We start from the raw sequence: 20,345 nt of genomic DNA, 5'->3' as shown, positions 1-20,345 counted from the left end.
GCCGCCCGAGTCAACAGATCTAAATCTGTTGCCAAGTTATGCCGATATGTCAAAATTATGGTAGAATAAAAGTTGAACCAGAATGAAAAATGCTATCGTAGCACAAAAAGGGCTAATGTGTCCTCGGCAGAATTATGGACGTAAAAGACGGGAATTAACTGACTTATCTGGCTGCCTCAAAGGCATTTAAATTTAAACATTTTGATATAGTCCATTTTTTTTTCTTTTTGCACCAATTCACCTTACTTTCGGAGCGCAGTGAAACTTCTTATACCCACTCCCACTCCCTGTCATTTGTAACGTGAGGGTTGAGAACAAATAGATACAAATTTATGTACTTTTAGAGTGGGGTGCATCTACTGAAGATTATCAAAGGGTGTACACGCACCAGAAACTGACACGTAGTGTCATAATGCACGCAAAACAAATGCCATGTGGCATGGTATGATTGCATATTTCATGTTTATACGTGACATGTATCATTTTACGTGAAGCGATGCATTGCAATGCATGACTTGGGTACTATTATAGGTAAAAAACGCGAATTAAATATTTTTGAAGGTTCTAGAAAAGCTAGTTCCCTTCTTTTACATCCCCAACTCACCTTTTTGTGCTACAACAGGAGCATTTTTGATTCTTTTTATCAGATCACAACCGGTTTCATGGCACTGAAAACCATTTGCTCAGGAGACATCTGCATAACAATGCGGCAAGAAAGAGCAACATATGTCATAAAATGCCCAGTAACATGAAAAAAATTTAGAGAACTTTTAAAAATATGTAAAACTAAGAAAATCGTACTTACGTAACTACATGATTAGAGCTAAGTAGCCCAGAACATGGAACACAGGAGTCGTTGTTATACCTTCATTTATAATAATAGTTTGGTCTATCACTGAATCAAAAATCAGCCAGACGTAGATATCAAAGTCCAAAATGGCTGCAGCCTGAACAGATTAAATCGCGGAAATCCACTGCTAACAGGAAGATACTTAAAAAACCGTATGAAGACCTGTTCAGTAGCTAGTTTAAAGAACAGGAAAGCTTCCAGAGAAATAACACAACCGGCCTAAAGCACTAGACAGTGTCCATCAAGAAAGTAGCTTTGTAGCAGAAAAAAAAGAGATATAAATAAAACAAACACATGCCTCAGCGCCAGTATATGTGAGTACACGGAATGCGACCATGTACTAGGAAATACTGACACCGCGAAAGTAAACAGCGAGCCAGTGGAGGGCTCACGCATGCGCTGGTGATGAGCAAGCACGAATGAAGAATCGGTGATCTCTTGGGGAACACATTAATAATCAAATATGAACCAGGAATGTTGAATGTCCGAATACAATATCTTAAAGTTGTATGGAGATGTAACAGAGACAGTTAATCCGTATTGCAGTGCTTCACTAGTAATACCCATTTGGTGGTGTTAGCCTAGGGGGCCCTACACACGCACCAACCAACCGACCGACAAATTGGGCGTCAGTAGGCGTTTGGAAGACCGACCGACGTACTTTTCTTGTCGGGATGTTGGGCGAGTATGACCACGCGACAGCCGATACTCCCCCACCCCCTTCACTGCCGTGTGTAGCAATGTCGTGTCAACCGCCCGACAAAAGTTCGTCTTCTGTCATTGCACGTGAGATTAAATGCTGTTCTAATATACATGGGAGGGTGCGAGCCGGACGAAACTTTAAGGACCGGTTTCGGGATAAATTTAAAGACTGCAGATGTTTGTGGGGCAAGTCGTGCGAGACATACAACAATACAGATGCGAGGAATGAATCATCTTTTCAAACAAAAAAAAAGGCCTAGACCCGCTCGACCACAGCGGCCGGCGAATCACAGTTTTCATTTTTTAACGAGTCCATAATGGTTTCGTGTGACACACAGAGAGAATAAAAGTCCGCCGACATCCTGTACACCCATTTTTGGGTTTTATTTCCGATGCTTACCGGAAAGTAGAGAAACAAACGAAATATTGACATTCAATGGGCGTTAATTAATAAAATATATATGCTTAATTATATGAGTGTTAAAAAAACCGTCCTATATCCAAAGTACCAGAGCTTCAAACGCTAATAGAAAACACTGGTGCCTTAATTTTTCCGAGGGACCTAACGGTGTTTAGAACGGATGAGCTACATACAGTTGGCGGTGGAATGTTTGTTGCTGTTAGAAGTACTTAATCTCATAGCGAAATTGAAATAGATAGTTCCTGTGAGTTAATAAGGGTAGAGGTTATCCTCGGCAATCAGAATAAAAAATAATTGGATTCTTTTACCCACCTCCCAAATCAGATACAATTGCTGAAATGTTCAAAGAGAACTTGAGTCTAATGTCAAACACGTAGCCGACTCATACAGTTTTAGTTGGCGGTGACTTCAAATATTCTCGACATGCTTGGCGAAAATTCATGAAGTCCGCATTCTCTGAAAATTATTTGGAGTAATTAATTCCTGAGCGCACTCGAATATTAAACGGTTGTGGAAACACACTTGACTACTTAGCTACAACTAATACTGAGTTAATAACGAGCACGAAACGGATAAAGGCATCACTGAACTCGAGGTTATCGTAACGAGACTGAAGGCCGTAACTCCCAAATCCACAAAAAATAAACGAAAATTATATCTGTTCGGAAACATATGAAAACTGGCTAGGCGGCTTCCTGAAAGACAATTTTCACTCCTTCCGAATTAACAATGTAAGTGTAAACCAGCTGTGGCTTGAATTCAAAGGAATAGCATCTACAGCAATTGAGAGATTTATACCAAATAAATTAACAAAAGACGGAGCTGATCCCCTTTGGTACGCAAAACAGGCCATAACACTGTTGCAGAAACAATGAAAAAAGCATGCCAAATTTAAATGAACACAAAATCCCCAAGGTGGTAATTTTTTTACAGAATACTAAAAATTAGAGACGGACTTCCACAACGAAACTTTGTCTCGAAACGTGGCAGAAAATCCCAAGAGATTCTGGTTGTATGTAAAGAATGCTAGCGGCAAGGCACTGGTCACTGCCCCCTCTGCGCGACAGCAATGGAAGTACTTATCGATGACAGTGCTGCAAAAGCAGAGGTACTGAAAACAGCCTTCCGAAAGTCCTTCACCGAAGACGACGAAGTGAACATTTCATTCGAGTCGAGAACAGCTGCCACTATGGGTAACCTAGAAGTAGATATCCGGTCCAGATTGTATACCAAATAGGTTCGTTTCAAAGTATGCTGATGCAATAGCTCCAAACTTAACAGTCACATTCAACCGCTAGCTCGACGAAAGATCCGCACTCAAAGACTGGAAAGGTGTACAGCTCACACCAGTATTCAAGGAAGATAATAAGAGTAATCCACTAAATTACCGGTCCATATCATTAAAGTGGATATCTAGTAGGAGTTTGAAAGATGTATTGTTTTCGTATATAATGAATTACCTCAAAGAGAACGATCTATTGAAAGATAGTCAAGACGTGTTTAGAAAACGTCGTCCTTGTTAAACACAACTAGCTCTTTACTCACACGAAGTGTCGTGTACTGTTTACAAGGGATTTCAAATTGATCCCGCATTTCTAGATATCCAGAAGGCTTTTGACAATGTACCTCTAAAGCGGCTTCTAACCAAATCATCGTCTGCGTTACGCGACAGAATTCGTCCTTTCCTGTCATAGAAGTAACAGTTCGTAGTAACTAACGGAAAGTCATCGAGTAAAACAGAAGTGACTTCCGACGTTACCCAAGATAGTGTTATAGGCCCTCTGCTGTTCCTTATCTATATAAACGATATAGGAGACAATCTGAGCAGCTGTCTCAAGTTGTTTGCAGATGATTCTGTCGTTTAGCGTCTAGCAAAGTCATCAGAAGGCAAAACCAATTGAAAAACGATTTAGAAGAGGTATATACACTGCTGGAAATTGAAATAAGAACACCGTGAATTCATTATCCCAGGAAGGGGAAACTTTGTTGACACATTCCTGGGGTCAGATACATCACATGAGCACATTGACAGAACCACAGGCACATAGACACAGGCAACAGAGCATGCACAATGTCGGCACTAGTACAGTGTATATCCACCTTTCGCAGCAATGCAGGCTGCTATTCTCCCATGGAGACGATCGTAGAGATGCTGGATGTAGTCCTGTGGAACGGCTTGCCATGCCATTTCCACCTGGCGCCTCAGTTGGACCAGCGTTCGTGCTGGACGTGCAGACCGCGTGAGACGACGCTTCATCCAGTCCCAAACATGCTCAATGGGGGACAGATCCGGAGATCTTTCTGGCCAGGGTAGTTGACTTACACCTTCTAGAGCACGTTGGGTGGCACGGGATACATGTGGACGTGAATTGTCCTGTTGGAACAGCAAGTTCCCTTGCCGGTCTAGGAATGGTAGAACGATGGGTTCGATGACGGTTTGGATGTACCGTGCACTATTCAGTGTCCCCTCGACGATCACCAGAGGTGTGCGGCCAGTGTAGGAGATCGCTCCCCACACCATGATGCCGGGTGTCGACCCTGTGTGCCTCGGTCGTATGCAGTCCTGATTGTGGCGCTCACCTGCACGGCGCCAAACACGCATACGACCATCATTGGCACCAAGGCAGAAGCGACTCTCATCGCTGAAGAAGACACGTCTCCATTCGTCCCTCCATTCACGCCTGTCGCGACACCACTGGAGGCAGGCTGCACGATGTTGGGGCGTGAGCTGAAGACGGCCTAACGGTGTGCGGGACCGTAGCCCAGCTTCATGGAGACGGTTGCGAATGGTCCTCGCCGATACCCCAGGAGCAACGGTGTCCCTAATTTGCTGGGAAGTGGCGGTGCGGTCCCCTACAGCTGTGCGTAGGATCCTACGGTCTTGGCGTGCATCCGTGCGTCGCTGCGGTCCGGTCCCAGGTCGACGGGCACGTGCACCTTCCGCCGACCACTGGCGACAACATCGATGTACTGTGGAGACCTCAAGCCCCACGTGTTGAGCAATTCGGCGGTACGTCCACCCGGCCTCCCGCATGCCCACTATACGCCCTCGCTCAAAGTCCGTCAACTGCACATACGGTTCACGTCCACGCTGGCGCGGCATGCTACCAGTGTTAAAGACTGCGATGGAGCTCCGTATGCCACGGCAAACTGGCTGACACTGACGGCGGCGGTGCACAAATGCTGTGCAGCTAGCGCCATTCGACGGCCAACACCGCGGTTCCTGGTGTGTCCGCTGTGCCGTGCGTGTGATCATTGCTTGTACAGTCCTCTCGCAGTGTGCAGAGCAAGTATGGTGGGTCTGACACACAGGTGTCAATGTGTTCTTTTTTCCATTTCCAGAAGTGTAGATGGTGGTAGTTCTCGGAGACTGATGGCCTCAGATGTTAAGTCCCATAGTGCTCAGAGCCATTTGCCAAAGGCGTCCTTCGATGCGGGAGAACCCTATCAAGAAGTTTCAGTCACCAATTTCCTCGCCGGTCGGGGTGGCCGAGCGGTTCTAGGCGCTACAGTCTGGAACTGCGCGACCGCCTCGGGCATGGGTGTGTGTGATGTCCTTAGGTTAGTTAGGTTTAAGTAGTTTTAAGTTCTAGGGGACTGATGACCTCAGTCCCGTAGTGCTCAGAGCCATTTTTGGACCAATTTCCTCCTCCGAATGCGAAAATATTTTTTTGACACCGACCTACATAGGGAGAAACGATCATCATAATAAGGGAAATGAGAGCTCACATGAAGGATGTAAGTATTCGTTTTATCCGAGTGCTGATCGATTGTGGAATGATAAAGAATCAGGTTCGATGAACCCTCTGCCAGGCACTTAAGTTTGGTTTGCAGAATACCCGTGTAGATGAAGGTGTAAATTTAGAAACCCTCTCTTATGAAGAGCGAAGTGTGAGATTTTTTTTTTTTTTTACAGTTCTAACACTCACTAAATGCTTCATTTCCTATATATCTGTTGTATTTATTAGATATGTGCGCCATCACCATGTGTAATCTTTTTTCTTCGAATCTGAGATGAGTTTCTTAAAATTACAGGTCATCGTTTGTGCTACATATATAAATAAATTAATAACGTTTCCATGAACGTTTTTTGTTTCTTTTATTTTGCTTTACCATGCTGTGTCAAAAGTGTGCCGAAGATATCAAATTTCAGGCATTACCTCTCACCGAGGGCAACGCAGTGGCCGACGGACTTGTCTTGACGACCGAGAGCAGCGGCGTTTGCGTAGAGTTGTCGATGCTAACAAACAAGACTGCATGAAATAACCTCAAAAATCAATATGGGATAAACGATGAATGTATCTGGTAGGACAGTGAGGCCCAAATGGTTCAAATGGCTCTGAGCACTGGCTCTGAGGTCATCAGTCCCCTAGAACTTAGAACTGCGTAAACCTAACTAACCTAAGGACATCACACACAACCATGCCCGAGGCAGGATTCGAACCTGCCACCGTAACAGTCGCGCGGTTCCAGACTGTAGCGCCTAGAACCGCTCGGCCACTCCGGCCGGCAGTGAGGAGAAATTTGACGTTATTGGGATATGGCAGCAGACGACCGACGGAATTCCTTTGCTAAGAGACGGCATCGCCTTCAGTGCCTCTCCTGGGCTCGTGACCATATCGTTTGATTCCCAGGCGTCTGGAAAACCGTGGCCTGGTTAGATGAGTCCCGACTTCAGTTGGTAGGAGCTGATGGTGGGGTTCAAGTGTGGCGCAGACCTGATGAAGCTATGGGTACAAGTTCTGAACAAGGTTTGAGCAAGCTGTTGGTGGTCCACACTGGTGTGAACTGTGTTTACATGGAATGGACTGAGTTGTGCACGTGACATATACACTGATTTGTGGCTGTATGTTTGAGCTTCAGTGCTTTTTATTTTGTTTTGCAGGAGTGCTTTAATGTACTGTGTGCTTTTTTTCTAGAAGAGATTTTTGCTATCGTTGCCAGACAAAATAAAAGTTCTTGAACAATGAGAAAAAGGTATGAGTGATAAGCTATTAGCCGAGATGTTCGCTTGGGAACATGAGATATTTCAAACATAAGAAAACAAGTCCTGAATTTTCAATTTTGTGTCTGTCTTTCAGAATGAAGTTGCGAGTTCGCCGAGAAAAGCAATGAAAACAGCAGAAAACAAAGAGCTTGAAGAGGCAGTATTCAAGTGATTTTTGCAGCAGCGAACATAGTGAAATCCTCTTTCAGGGGCGGTTAATTGCGAGGAAGCAAAATTTTTATTCAATAAAATCTTCAGTTTTTCTTCAGTTAAAGCGAGCAATGGCCTGTTATGGAATGTCGAGTTCAATTTAAGTGGCGAAAAACTACCAGTACACCCTGAAACAGTAGCATATTTCATTGAAAAATTCAAAATCGAAGCAGAATCTTATCACCTTGAATTTTTATAAAACGCAGAGCACACAGGCCTTCTTCGGAAAGCTTTACTTGAAACAGCTTTAGCTTGTAAAGGGGAAGCTACTGGCTATAAGGTTAGTGAAGACCTCGTTACTGTGCTGAAATGTGTTGGATCTACTGCAAAACACGAAATACCCTTCTGTTGATAGGAAAATCGAAAAATGTTGAAAACCTCCCGTCTTTTACAAGGATTAACCAAAGCCGTGAAGCGACATTACAGAAGACAACTATTCAAGAAAATTTTGATAGAAAATGGATATAAAAAAGGCATTGTGGCTGATTACCAAACACCGAATTTCAAAGACTACACTTACCTGGTGGCGGAAGCATTTGGTGAAGAAAACATTGAAAAGAGCTTGGTTTTGAAAGGTATTTCAATAAAACACGATGTACAGAAAGACGAAGATGAAAAGAATCATGAAAATGAAGAAAGATAAATGGCAGAAACTAAACATCACTTGAGGAAGTAGGAATCCTTTTGAAAATTCCTGGACGTTTCGATTGCAGTGAAAAAGATACAGGAGAGTAGCTTGCTTGTGATTCTATGGACCCTGAATTCCAAATTCTCAATGACGATGAAATCATTCAGAGAGAGAGAGATAGATAGAGAAGAAACTAATGGCCAGGAGGATGACATTATCACTGATCCAGATACGGGACTGTCAGCTGGTGAGACGTTTGCGTGCCTTCACACTGCGCCAGCATGGATGGAGCGGTGGCCTGTGACCTTATGCAGCTGGTCACCGTCAAGTGGAGACCTGGCTGCACGGAAAACCATTAAAGACAGCAAAACAACTGACTGTGACTGGTATGTTCAAGAAGTGACACTGTATGTAAGCATAGTACTGTACAAAATCTAAACAACATTGTTATGTAATTATAAAATTAATATTGCTGTAGTATGTATACAAAAATTTTGATTTATTTAAAGGAATGACCTGTTCTTATGACTTGTTCAATTATCCTGATATTTGGTTATTCCAAGGCATCCGGGTAATTAGAGTTCTACTGTGTAATGTTTTGGCTCATCAGTTTGTTTGTAGCAGGGGGTGAAACGCAGCAACCAACATCTACATAAATTGGTAGTTCTACCGCATATAATCGTCAATGACTGGTATCAGGTCGTTATGGAACACCTGAAGTTAGACTCTCTCTCCGAATGGAGGCTGTTATCACGGACATAGGTGGTTTCAGAGAGTATTAGCATCACGTCTACGCATTTTATCCTGATTAAGGACAAAAAGCGAACAGCGCGCGTGGCTGTAGAACAGGAAAAATGTGCGAGAGAGCGTAAGTGATACAAAAGCTTTGAATAAGAAGTTGGAATTTTGTAATTTCAATAGGTGACTCAACAATTCAATCCGTATAATTACTGCTACAAAAGTTATGGATCCCATTTTATTCTAGTGTGTACATAAATCTGAAGACCTGAACGTAAAGGCAGTTCAGATGTTTTGTACGCACCAGAACTTTGCCAAAAGGATTTCTGCTACAGCTTATACTCTCCAGATAAACAGCCCTAATTTAGCGGCCAGAATTCGGACGTCTGATGAAGAGCACGAACTAATGCGTACACAAAGTGTGTACGAAAAAAGCCATGAAATCTTCCATACACTATGTTTACGTGCCAGGTAACTGCAGAAGCCGAAAATCGAACTTCGGAATCCGATTTTCGTTTTCCTGTTCACAGATAAGGCCAGATCTAATTTTGTTAGCCGGATCGAATGTCAGTTTTACGAGCGTTGTTGGTTTACACGAATTGTGTTTGTTTATTAGCTATTCTGAGTACATCAGCACGATGAACTTTGCTGTGAAAACATCAGAAGGAGGAGAGAAAAAATTCCAGAAATGATGTATAAAATCTTATCCTCGACAGTTAACGAGTGAGCACCGGTTGTATTACATCCACGAAGATTATGCACATTCTGGAAAGAAGTGCGAAGAGGTAACTTTTCGAACATTATTATACTCCAACGTTTTGGAGACTTGGGACGTCTAGGCAACTTCTTAACGTGTAGAGGTTCAATCTTAAAGCTGTGTATAGAAATAGCGAATGTTTTGTCACAAGACAGAAAGTGTCTTTACCACTAAAAGCAAGAATGAATATGTTGTTGTTGTTGTTGTTGTTGTTGTCATCAGTCCAGAGACTGACTAGATGCACCTCTCCATGCCACTCTATCCTGTGCAAAACTCTTCATGTCCAAGTAACGACTGCAACCTACATCCTTCCAAATATGATTAGTGTATTCATCTCTTGGTCTCCCTCTACAATTTTTACGCTCCAGCCGCGCGGGATTAGCCGAGCTGTCTGAGGCGCTGCAGCCATGGACTGTGCAGCTGGTCCCGGCGGAGGTTCGAGTCCTCCCTCGGGCATGGGTGTGTGTGTTTGTTCTTAGGATAATTTAGGTTAAGTAGTGTGTAAGCTTAGGGACTTACGACCATAGCAGTTAAGTTCCATAAGATTTCACACATTTTACGTTCCATGCTGCCCTCCAAACTAAATTGATGCTCCCTTGATGCCTCAGAAAGTGTCCTACCGACCGATTCCTTCTTCTAGTCAAGTTGGGCCAGAAATCCCTCTTCTCCCCAATTCGATTCAGCACCTCCTCATTAGTTAGGTGATTTGCCCATCTAATCTTCATTATTCTTCTGTAGCACCACATTTCGAAGGCTTCTGTTCTCTTCTTGTGTAAGCTATTTATCTTCTATGTTTCACTTCCATACAAATACTTTCAGAAAAGACTTCCTGACAAATTATATTCGATGTCAGCAAATTTCTCTTCTTTAGAAAGTTTTCCTTGACATGGCCAGTCTACATTTTATATCCGCTTTACTTCGACCATCATCAGTTATTTTGCTCCCCAAATAGCAAAACTCATCTACTACTCTGAGTGTATCATTTCCTAAACCAATTCCCTCAGCATCACCTGATTTAGTTCGACTACATTCCATTATTCTCGTTTTTCTTTTGTTGATGTTCATCTTATATCCTCCTTTCAAGACACTGTCCAGTCTGTTCAACTACTCTTCCAGGTCCTTTGCTGTATCTGACAAAATTACAAAGTTATCAGAAACCTCGAAGTTTTTATTTCACGGTTGGTCTGGGCGGAGGTTCGAGTCCTCCCTCGGGTATGGGTGTGTGTGTTTGTCCTTAGGATAATTTAGGTTAAGCAGTGTGTAAGCTTAGGGACTGATGACCTTAGCAGTTAAGTTCCATAAAATTTCACACACATTTGTACATTTTTATTTCATCTTCATAGATTGTAATCCCTGTTCCCAATTTTTCTTTTGTTCCCTTTACTGCTTGGTATCTACAGATTGAATATAATCTGGGATAGGCTACAACCCTCATCTGTGACTAGGAGGGATGACAATCTCTAAATCGTAGTTGCCTGGTGAAGAAATACGTGATAAAACTGCTCTCGAAGTGGAAAGTCTGTCGCTATTAAGCCCTGCACACGCTGTACGTGATAAGGGTAGTAACAGTTACCATGGACAATATTCCACATGGTCGTCTGGCTTAGCCTGTACTGGCGGGCCAATTGCCTGGTACTGACATGGCGTTCGATTTCCAGTGTTAATCACATTTTCTTCCAAGTCTGGTATCCGAGGATTTCGGGTATGTCCTTCGTGATTTTCTGCTTCCTGAAACGGCCTTGTCTCAGACAAACGGCGAAACACTGTTGCAAACATTGAGTGCTGTGGTTGTTGTCGGCGGGGATAGGTCTCCTGATTGAGCCTTGCTGCCCCCCTCTCTGCCTTTCCGTAAGTAAACACCGTGTCGGCAAGCTCTCGATTCGAATGGTACAGCGCGTATTAGACAGCAGCCTCTGTAACAAAGTATGACTGAATAAAGGGTCTGTAGCGTGGAAACCATGCATTTCCGCACATAAGTTCATTAGACCTCTTTTGTTCCGTATCCTCTCTTCGATCAATCCCTACAGTTTGTAATCGGTGGAAAAAATCACCCTGTATGTTACCCAACTTTGGTACTATATCCCGGTTTAGCCTATCTGTTCAGCGTTGACTACAGGTCCATGAACAGAAACCAAATAATGTTCTGTGTACCAAAATCGGAAGAAAGCTAATGTTCTGCCTTGGTGTACTGTTCGAAGGACAGTTCCAAACCAACACTACTCAGTTAAATCTCTAGGCAGTGTGTCCACACACGATAATTCTATTCACTGTTCTGTTTCTACTGAAGACTAACCACTGCCTATCTATCGGCCACTGTCTCTATCTCACTCGATGACTTGAAGACACGACGAAAGTTCGGCAGGAACTGCCTAGTAATACTCGCGCTGACGTACCACTTGCAACTCTCAATTTCTGCTCGTGCGCGGTTACTTTGGAGCGCGTCCCTCTCCATGATGGCGCTGTCGCTCCAGGGGGCGTGATTTTCTCGGGCTACGTGATTGGTTCGCGCGCAGCAATGTTCCTCTTGCGGACGGACGGCTACGGTTCTTTTGTTACCAACTAACGCGAACTCTTCTTGTATGATATCTCAGTGCAACACGGGGGGAGGGTCCTGTCAGCGAGAAAAATATTTCGTAAAAGTGTGTGTAAAGTTTGCTCGAAGTATGAAAGTGCTCTCTTTCTCAAATAATGAATGTGTAAAGTGAGGTAATTTTCGCTCAGTAAGTTACGCTGCCTAACTACGAATACACAATTTCTTATTGTAAACTTGTCTTACTGTGTAAACCTTTAAGATAAAATTATACCTCTAAATAAGTAGATTAAAAAGGCATTCTATGTTTTTAAATTTTGGCAATAGGTATATGAAATAACGAAAACAATTTGTTTTGGCCTGCAAGCCATTAGATAAGAAACCAGCAACTGGGGTTATCCACGGTAAATCAAGAATCAGATTACTGTTGCCGGCCGGAGTGGCCGAGCGGTTCTAGGCGCTACAGTCTGGAACCGCGCGACCGCTACGGTTGCAGGTTCGAATCCTTCCTCGGGCATGGATGTGTGTGATGTCCTTAGGTTAGTTAGGTTTAAGTAGTTCTACGTTCTAGGGGACTGGTGACCTCAGAAGTTAAGTCCCAAAGTGCTCAGAGCCATTTGAACCATTACTGTTAAGTTGTATAGATTAGCAAGTTGTCTGTTGTATCTTCGAAATCATCAGACGCTGGTAACAAGTACAGTAGTACCATACGTACCACTAGAAAATACCGACTGTTAAAAAACTAAACTCCACCCGAACAGGCCGTGAAGGCCCAACGGTACCGACTGGCCGCCGTTCCATCCTCAGCCCACAGGCGTCACTGGATGCTGATTGGGGGGGGGGGGGGGGCATGTGGTCAGCACACAGCTCTCCCGCTCGAATGTCAGTTTACGAGATCGGAGCCGCTACTTCCCAATCAGTAGTTCCTCATTTGCCTCACAAGGGCTGAGTACACCCGATTTCCAACAGCGCAGACTGGATGTTCACCCATCCAAGTGCTAGCCCAGCCCGACAGCGCCTCACATCGGTGATCTAACGGGAACCGATGATACCGCTGCCGCAAGGATGTTGGTTGTTACATAAATTACTCGGTCTTATTGTACACTCCAAAATAAAAAAAAGACACAACACGAAGGAATTATTCGAATGAGACAAAAAAAACTGTAGATGCAATGAACATGAACAATCAAAAAAATGATTAAAATTTCAGAAAAACTGGAAGGTTTATTCAAGAGAAAGAGCTTCACAGATTATGTTAGCCAATAACACGTTAGTCCACCTCTGGCCCTTATGGAAGCAGTTATTCGGCTTGGCATTGATTCGTAGTTGTTGGATATTCTCCTCAGGGATATGATGCTAAATTCTATCCAATTTGTCCCGTGTTGGGTGGAGGCTCCTGTCCATAATGGTCCAAAAGTTATGAATTGGGGACAGTTGAGGTGACCTTGCTGGCAAAAGTATGGTACGGCTGGCGCGAAGACAAGCATCAAAAACTCTATAATTCATCATTTCCAAGCTGAATAACTGCCCGCATAAGAACCAAAGGTGGACTAGCGCTTTGTTGACTTAATCTGCGAAGCTCTTTCTCTTGAATAAACCTTCCAGTTTTTCTGATACTTTAATATTTGTTTGCTGTACATGGTCATCACATCTGCCAATTTTCGTTCCATTTGGGTAACTTCCTCTTGTGTTTTTTTGTCTTTCGTTTCAACCAAACATCTAGCAGTAACGTAAAACACGCTCTTCTGCATGAGCACCTCCTTCTACCAACACCTCCAATTACGCGGAGGAATTGTTCTTTCGAACGAAGTTTTTCTTCTGGTCTCCACTTTACTTTTTTATTCTCTCACCCAGCTATCGTTTTCGTTCCTGGGTGGCGATTACTCAGCGTTTCCTCTCTTTCAAACTTTATTCTGGCTCTGAATTTTTCTCTGTTTTGAATTGCTTCTTCAATTATGTTCATCTCTTGTCTTTTTCAGTCTATTTGAGACAGTTATCCATTTTGTTACTGAAATACTGGAAGAATATTGTAGTTAATCTATTGTCATCCATGTGCAAAAAACTGATCCACTTTCTCCAGAGTGTAATGAGTTCTTTGTTGCTCTTTAATTTGTAGTTAGCGGTTTCGGTTTCATCTATGGTAGAGCCAAGAATTTTTCAAAGGATTCTCCTCGCTTATTTCTCCATTTTTTTTCTATTGCTTTTTCTTTAAAGGTTGCAATTCACTTTGCTGCGTAGAGAGATTGTGTGGATTAATAACTGTTACATTGTCTCTACTTTTCACGTGAATGGAAATTCATTCTTTTATTGTAGGTGTCCTTGGAGAGTTGCTACGCCGTTTTGATCTTCTGGGATGTGGCGTTGTTTGCTACTTCTGTCAGTCAATTGATTTGGATTATTTCTCAGAGGTATTTTATTTTTTCCAAAACCTGTTTTCAGCAATTTGCGGATACTTACGACATTTGTCATTTATTCTGTTTTGGATGTCGAGATTTGTAGACCTGCTTCCCCTGATGTACTTGTTATGGGTTCAAATGGTTCAAATGGCTCAGAGCACTATGGGACTTAACATCTGAGGTCATCAGTCCCCTAGAACTTAGAACTACTTAAACCTAAGGACATCACAAACATCCATGCCCTAGGCAGGATTCGAACCTGCGACCGTAGCGGTCGCGCGGTTCCAGACTGAAGCGCCCAGAACCGCTCGGCCACTCTGGCCGGCTACTTCTTATGGTACATACCTGCTAAGGCCATCAGTTCCTAAGCTTACACACAACTTTACCTAAGCTTTATCCTAAGGACAAACACACACACCCATGCCCGAGGGAGAACTCGAACCTCCGCCGGGACCAGCCGCACAGTGCATGGCTGCAGCGCCTTAGGCCGCTCGGCTAATGCTACACGGCGTGGAATAAGTGTATCAGTGTTTCTTTTATTAGTTAAATTTAAAAATTTTATATTTATCTCTTTACAATAAATATGTTGTGTTCAAACTGGCACTCAAGTTCAATCAGTCGCTCAACCTTTCCTAACCTACCCTGTTACTGTAGCGACCTAAAGTGAAATCCACATATTCATTGGGAGGCTATTAAGGAAGCGTAGTCCATCCACTAACGAAGTCGCTTTCAAAACACTCGTTCGATCGATTCCTCGGTTGTGTTCCTGAGACACGGAACTTTAACAAGTACTATTAACACAAGAAATAGAGGACGTTCAACGTAGATCTGTACTTACCGTCGTTTTGTTGGTGCGATAGCGTTACGAAGATGCAAAACAAACTCCAGTGGCAGACAGAATAAGAGAAATGTAAAAGACGTAAAAGCCTGAGAAAGTAGGGCTCATACGCAGGTTTATCAAAGTTCATTCGTAAATGAACGGAGAATGGGGGAAATGGTGATGGTATGACAAGTATCCACTGTGACACACCACAAGATGACTTGCGAAGTATGTATGTAAATGTATAAGGGACGATAAAGTTTCTGTTCGAAGGCCGTACAGTCCAGAATTGGTATGCCAATCAGGCAAAATCACAAGGGGGCAATGAGACACTCACCTCGCCGACGCACCAGGTTAAGATACCCGTTGGATAAAACACAGTGTCTTGCTACGTGAAGAAGTTCGTAACTGCCTGGTTCACAAACTCGTCCGATACTAATCGTCAACCCTTCAGAGCCTTGTTTAAGGAACAGAGGGCGTGGTAAATGTAAACGCAGGGGGCGAGGTCAGGTCTGTAGGGCAGCGTGTGCTCGAGTGTCACCCACATGAGTTGGCGTAACTTCTGTGCGATATGGGAACGTTCAAAATGGGTCCAAGCACTATGGGACTAAACAGCTGAGGTCATCAGTCCCCCAGAACATAGAACTACTTAAACCTAACTAACCTAAGGACATCACACACAGCCATGCCTGAGGCAGGATTCGAACCTGCTACCGTAGAGGTCACGCAGTTTCAGACTGTAGCGCCTAAAACCGCACGGCCACTCCGACGGGAACGTGCGTAAATCACGAAGCGTCCCTTGTCCACAACGGCTGTTTTCGACCGGCATGCTGCTCCATACATGTTCTTCATTCTCCGCTGGATATCTACCGGTGTCTGTCCTCCGGCAGAAAAAAAAGAATAAAATCACGTTTGTCCTGATTGGACGCGTTTGGTAATAACGTCCTCATAGATCACGTTGCCGCATTCACCGCACTCAGGTCGAAAGACACGAATACCATACAGATCGCTTGCCTACAGGTCGGTGGTTATACATCCGCGTCGGAGTCTCAATGAGTTGCATGTAGCTGCACCAACACCCCCAAACGGTAAATTTTGATCGTTCCTTACAGATGAGTAACAAACTACATCGTGAGTAAAACAATTATTTCCGTAACTTAAATGCGGTTGGTACGCGAAACATACATTTTTTTCTCAAGCAGAAGGACAACGTGAATTTAATTTAATTTATTTCTTGGAATGAAAAGGAATCGCTGTATAAGAACGTAGATGTTGTCACTACATGAGCAAAACAGTCACAATCTTCATCAACAAAAATCTTAGACATGTTCTATCCTGGGGGTTTTCAGAGATATTTAAGGCGATCATTTCTCAGAGACTACTATTAAGTTGAAGGAAGTATTGCAAGGAGTCTCACACATGTATTTCTGGTGTGTCGTCTCATCAAAACCAAAATACTTACGTTTGTTCACGTAAACATGCTGGGAATGTTTTGACTACAGTTACAGACAACTACTTTGCTGAGATCGAGCTTCGGAAAGACAGACTCAATTTTTCTCATGTTCTGTCCACCCATATCCAGCATTATACATATTGTGGCACATTTCTGTCGTCTAGACAAGTTAATAAGCCAGCTAAATGACTCTGTTACTTTTCAAATACTCTTCATCATATTCTTTGGTAAAAGCTTTTTATTGTAATTTTTGATTCTCCAGGGGTGGTAAGAAGGCGACACAGGAAGCCAACAATATTACCATTCTTTTCCAAAAACTCTTTTCTTGTGGAGAAGTGGCAGTTTAGCTGTGAACGATCATTGTAAACTATGCTAGCGCAATAAATTTATAGTTCACATGGTCAACATGAAGGAAATTTTAGATTTAAACAGTTGATGGCTCAATTTCTACAAGAACTGTTGACTCTAAACAGAATCTCGGTTACGGAAACTGGAAAGTCAATCAAAGATACCATTCAGTGCAATTGATTCATCATAATTCAGATACATCTCAAAGGCTCCATATGAGGGGACCACCTTTGACTGCCTTTGTGAAGCACTCATTGGATCTATGCTTGCCGATAACAAAACGTGTGACGGTTCTTGGTGTCTAGAGTACAATGAAAGTGTTCCAGCCAAACGTGATAAAACAGCATACACGAATCACGTTATAAAATACATCCAGTGCTAGTATGTATAGTATTGTAACGGTATATTACCAGTTCCTGAAGAAGAGTAGTAGTGTGATGGACTAAAACTTTACCAGACGCATCGAACATCACAGCTGTAGTAATATATGCTAGTTGTGTACCCAGCGCAATCTATACGCATACTAAATGTTCATTTAGCACCCAAACGGGTATCTCTGTTTTTAACTAGATAAATCTGTAAATATCGGGTGCATAAAAAGAACATTACTGAAGTAATAGCTAAAGAGCTTTTATTTCACAGAACTCTGAAGCTCATAGCTTCCTTCCTACTCAATGTAAAATAAAGTATTTTTGTTGCAGAATACACTTTGTGATGTTCATTGCTGACGTATAAGAAATAGTTTTCCAGGGACCGGCAGTTTCATTTTAAAGTAATTTTTCCCGTTTTTTTCCCAAAACTATGCAGTGTGGATATGAGGTCTTTCAGAAATAAACCGAATCAGTTCTACGTGGCACAGATATACCATCATTCGCCATAAGAGATCTCTAGCACATCGAGAGAAAGCTTGCAGTACTTACTTTCCTTTAAAATTATTTGAATTGTCAGGTATTTTCACAAAGAGTGACTTTAAATATGATATCACTTTGTGCATAAGTATTTAACTTACCTGATTCACGTAGGGAACCAACCGCAAATCATATACCATGAAGCCGTCTACACCATGCTGAATCTCCTGCAGTTTCGCTTGACAAACTTTGTCCACTACGAGCTTCTCTTTGCTGTAAAACATAAAATGTAAGTCTGTAGGCACGGCCTTACCAATGTTCCGGGTGTTTCTTTTCAAATAACAGAGTTATAGTAGAGTTGTAAAAATATGATATTCAATGACAGATGCATAAACTACAAGTAGTGTGGTTAACTTTTATTTATGCTAAAATCTGTTGGGCGTCTGGCTGATGTTGCAAGGACATACAAGAAAACTTGCTCTCTATTTAGAGACTTGCCAGACTTCATGCAGGGCAGGATATTCAACGATCAGTGACAATGAAGAATACAAAAAGAGACTAGCTCTGACTGTCAAAATTTAACACAATGTCTCATCAATAAGTCAGGAACAAGCGTTCGAAATAAATTTTTATTGGCTCTACTAAACAGTATAGCTAATATGAAGCAACAAAAAAGGTTATCATTTCTCTGACTCTGACATTAGGCGGACTAAATAGTGTTCACAATCGTAGGAATTACGACAAATCAAGTATCAAGTGAAGACAATAGGGGACCTGTGATGATGTTGTAACAGCAAAATTCAGAAGAAGTCGTGGCAATGTAAAGCAAAAACTTCTGAAAATTTTGCAGGTTCTCAATTTGAAAAGTAAGTGAAATCGATGAGGCCTGCGGGTACATGCATTTTATGAACGTCACAGTAATTGAATAATACTGAAAATACATTCACCACAATTACTTAGTGCAATTACAATAGTTTTTTAGCAGTATTATTATAAATTTCATTACTGTGTTTCATTAACGGAAAAAATCCGCTGTCATTGTATAATACAATCATTATTTGGACGATGGTGTGGATAAGATTCCAACGTGGCTTAAAGATTGGCAGCTTGCTTCAGATATTCATAAATTTTAATTTTTACTCTTCATAAAACGCAAAAACCTATTGTACTATGACAAAAACATCAGCGAATCACAACCGGAATCACTCAGTTCATATATTTATTTATCTGGATACAACTATTTGTAGGGGTATGAAATGGAATGGTCACTTAAGTTCAGTTGTGAATAAATCTGGCGGCGAACTTCAGTTGATTGGTGGAATACTGCCAAAGTACACTAAGTCTACAAAGAAGGTACTCATAAAACACTCTTGCACCCCATTCTAGAATGTTGCTTCAGTATGTGAGACTCATATAGAACAGGAGTAACAGGAGATATTGCATGCATACAGAGAAGAGAAGGACAAATGGTGGCAGGTATGTTTAATTCAAGAGAGAGCTTCACTGAAATGCTGAAGAACCTGAAGGAAGACGCAAACTATCCTGCTAAAGGCTATGTAAGTGTTGCGGGAATCAGTATTAAGTGAGCATTCCAGGAGAGTCCTACAGCCCCCTACGTAATATTGCTCCCATATGGAACACGAGGACAAGATTAGACCAATTGCTGTGCACACAGTCATTTAAGCGCTCATTCTTCCCGCCCTACAAACGCAAATCTAATGGGGAGAAACCCTTGCAAGTGGTAATGGGAAGTACACTCGACCACACACAACAAAGTGGATTTTTACATAACAGACTAGTTTCGGAGATTTACTTCACCGATAGGTACCACAACTCTTATCCATTTAGGATAAGTAATCACCCAGATTCCAACTAACGGAATAACTGTAATGTACACTCAGCTGGCAAAAGTCATGGGATACCTCCTGATATCGTGTCGGCCTTCTTTTGCCCGCTGTAGTGCAGCAATTCAATGTGGCATGGACTCAGCACGTTGTTGGAAGTCCCCTGCAAGAATGCTGAGCCATGCTGCCTCATAGCCATCCATAATTGGGAAACTGTCACCGGTGCAGGAACTGACCTCTCGATTACGTCCCAAAAGTGTTCGATGGGATTCAGACCAATCGCGAATAAGAGTGACTCGATGACACATCGCGTTACATCAATAAAAATTCCATCAATCTTTGGGAAAATGAAATTCGTGAATGGCTGAAAATGGTCTCCAAGTAGCCGAATATAATAATTTCCAGTCAATGATAGGTTCCATTGGGCCAGAGAACCCAGTCCATTCCATGTAAAAACAGCCCATACTGTTATGGAGCCACCACCTGGTTGCCCAGTGCCTTGTTGACATCTTGAGTCCATTGCTTCGTGAGGTCTGCACCAGATTTCTAACCCTACTGTCAGCTCTCACCAACTCAAATCGGGACTTTTCTGACCAGGCCACAGTTTTGCAATCGTTTAGGGTCCAACCGATATGGTCACGAGCCAAGGAGAGGCGGTGCAGGTGACGTCGTGCTGTTAGCAAAAGCACTGGAGTCGGTCGTCTGCTGCCATAGCCCTTTAAGGCCAAGTTTCGAAGTACTTTCCTAACGTACACGTTCGTCGCACGTCCCACATTGATTTCCCGCTTATTTCACGCAGTGTTTCTTGTCTGG

The 20,345-nt window shown here is 42.6% G+C and overlaps 1 protein-coding gene across 1 annotated transcript in view; it reads right to left on the bottom strand.

Annotated features, from left to right (window-relative positions):
- LOC126281565 (malate synthase-like) overlaps window positions 1–20,345 on the bottom strand; it is a 112,170-nt gene that overhangs the window by 23,793 nt on the left and 68,032 nt on the right. The window contains exon 8 of the mRNA XM_049980638.1: window positions 17,850–17,961. Within this exon, the coding sequence (XP_049836595.1) occupies window positions 17,850–17,961 (112 nt within the window). The remainder of the gene's footprint in view (window positions 1–17,849; window positions 17,962–20,345) is intronic.

This window comes from Schistocerca gregaria, chromosome 7 (assembly GCF_023897955.1).
Source record: "Schistocerca gregaria isolate iqSchGreg1 chromosome 7, iqSchGreg1.2, whole genome shotgun sequence".
NCBI lineage: Eukaryota > Metazoa > Arthropoda > Insecta > Orthoptera > Acrididae > Schistocerca > Schistocerca gregaria.
This window is presented reverse-complemented; position numbering and strand designations above follow the sequence as displayed.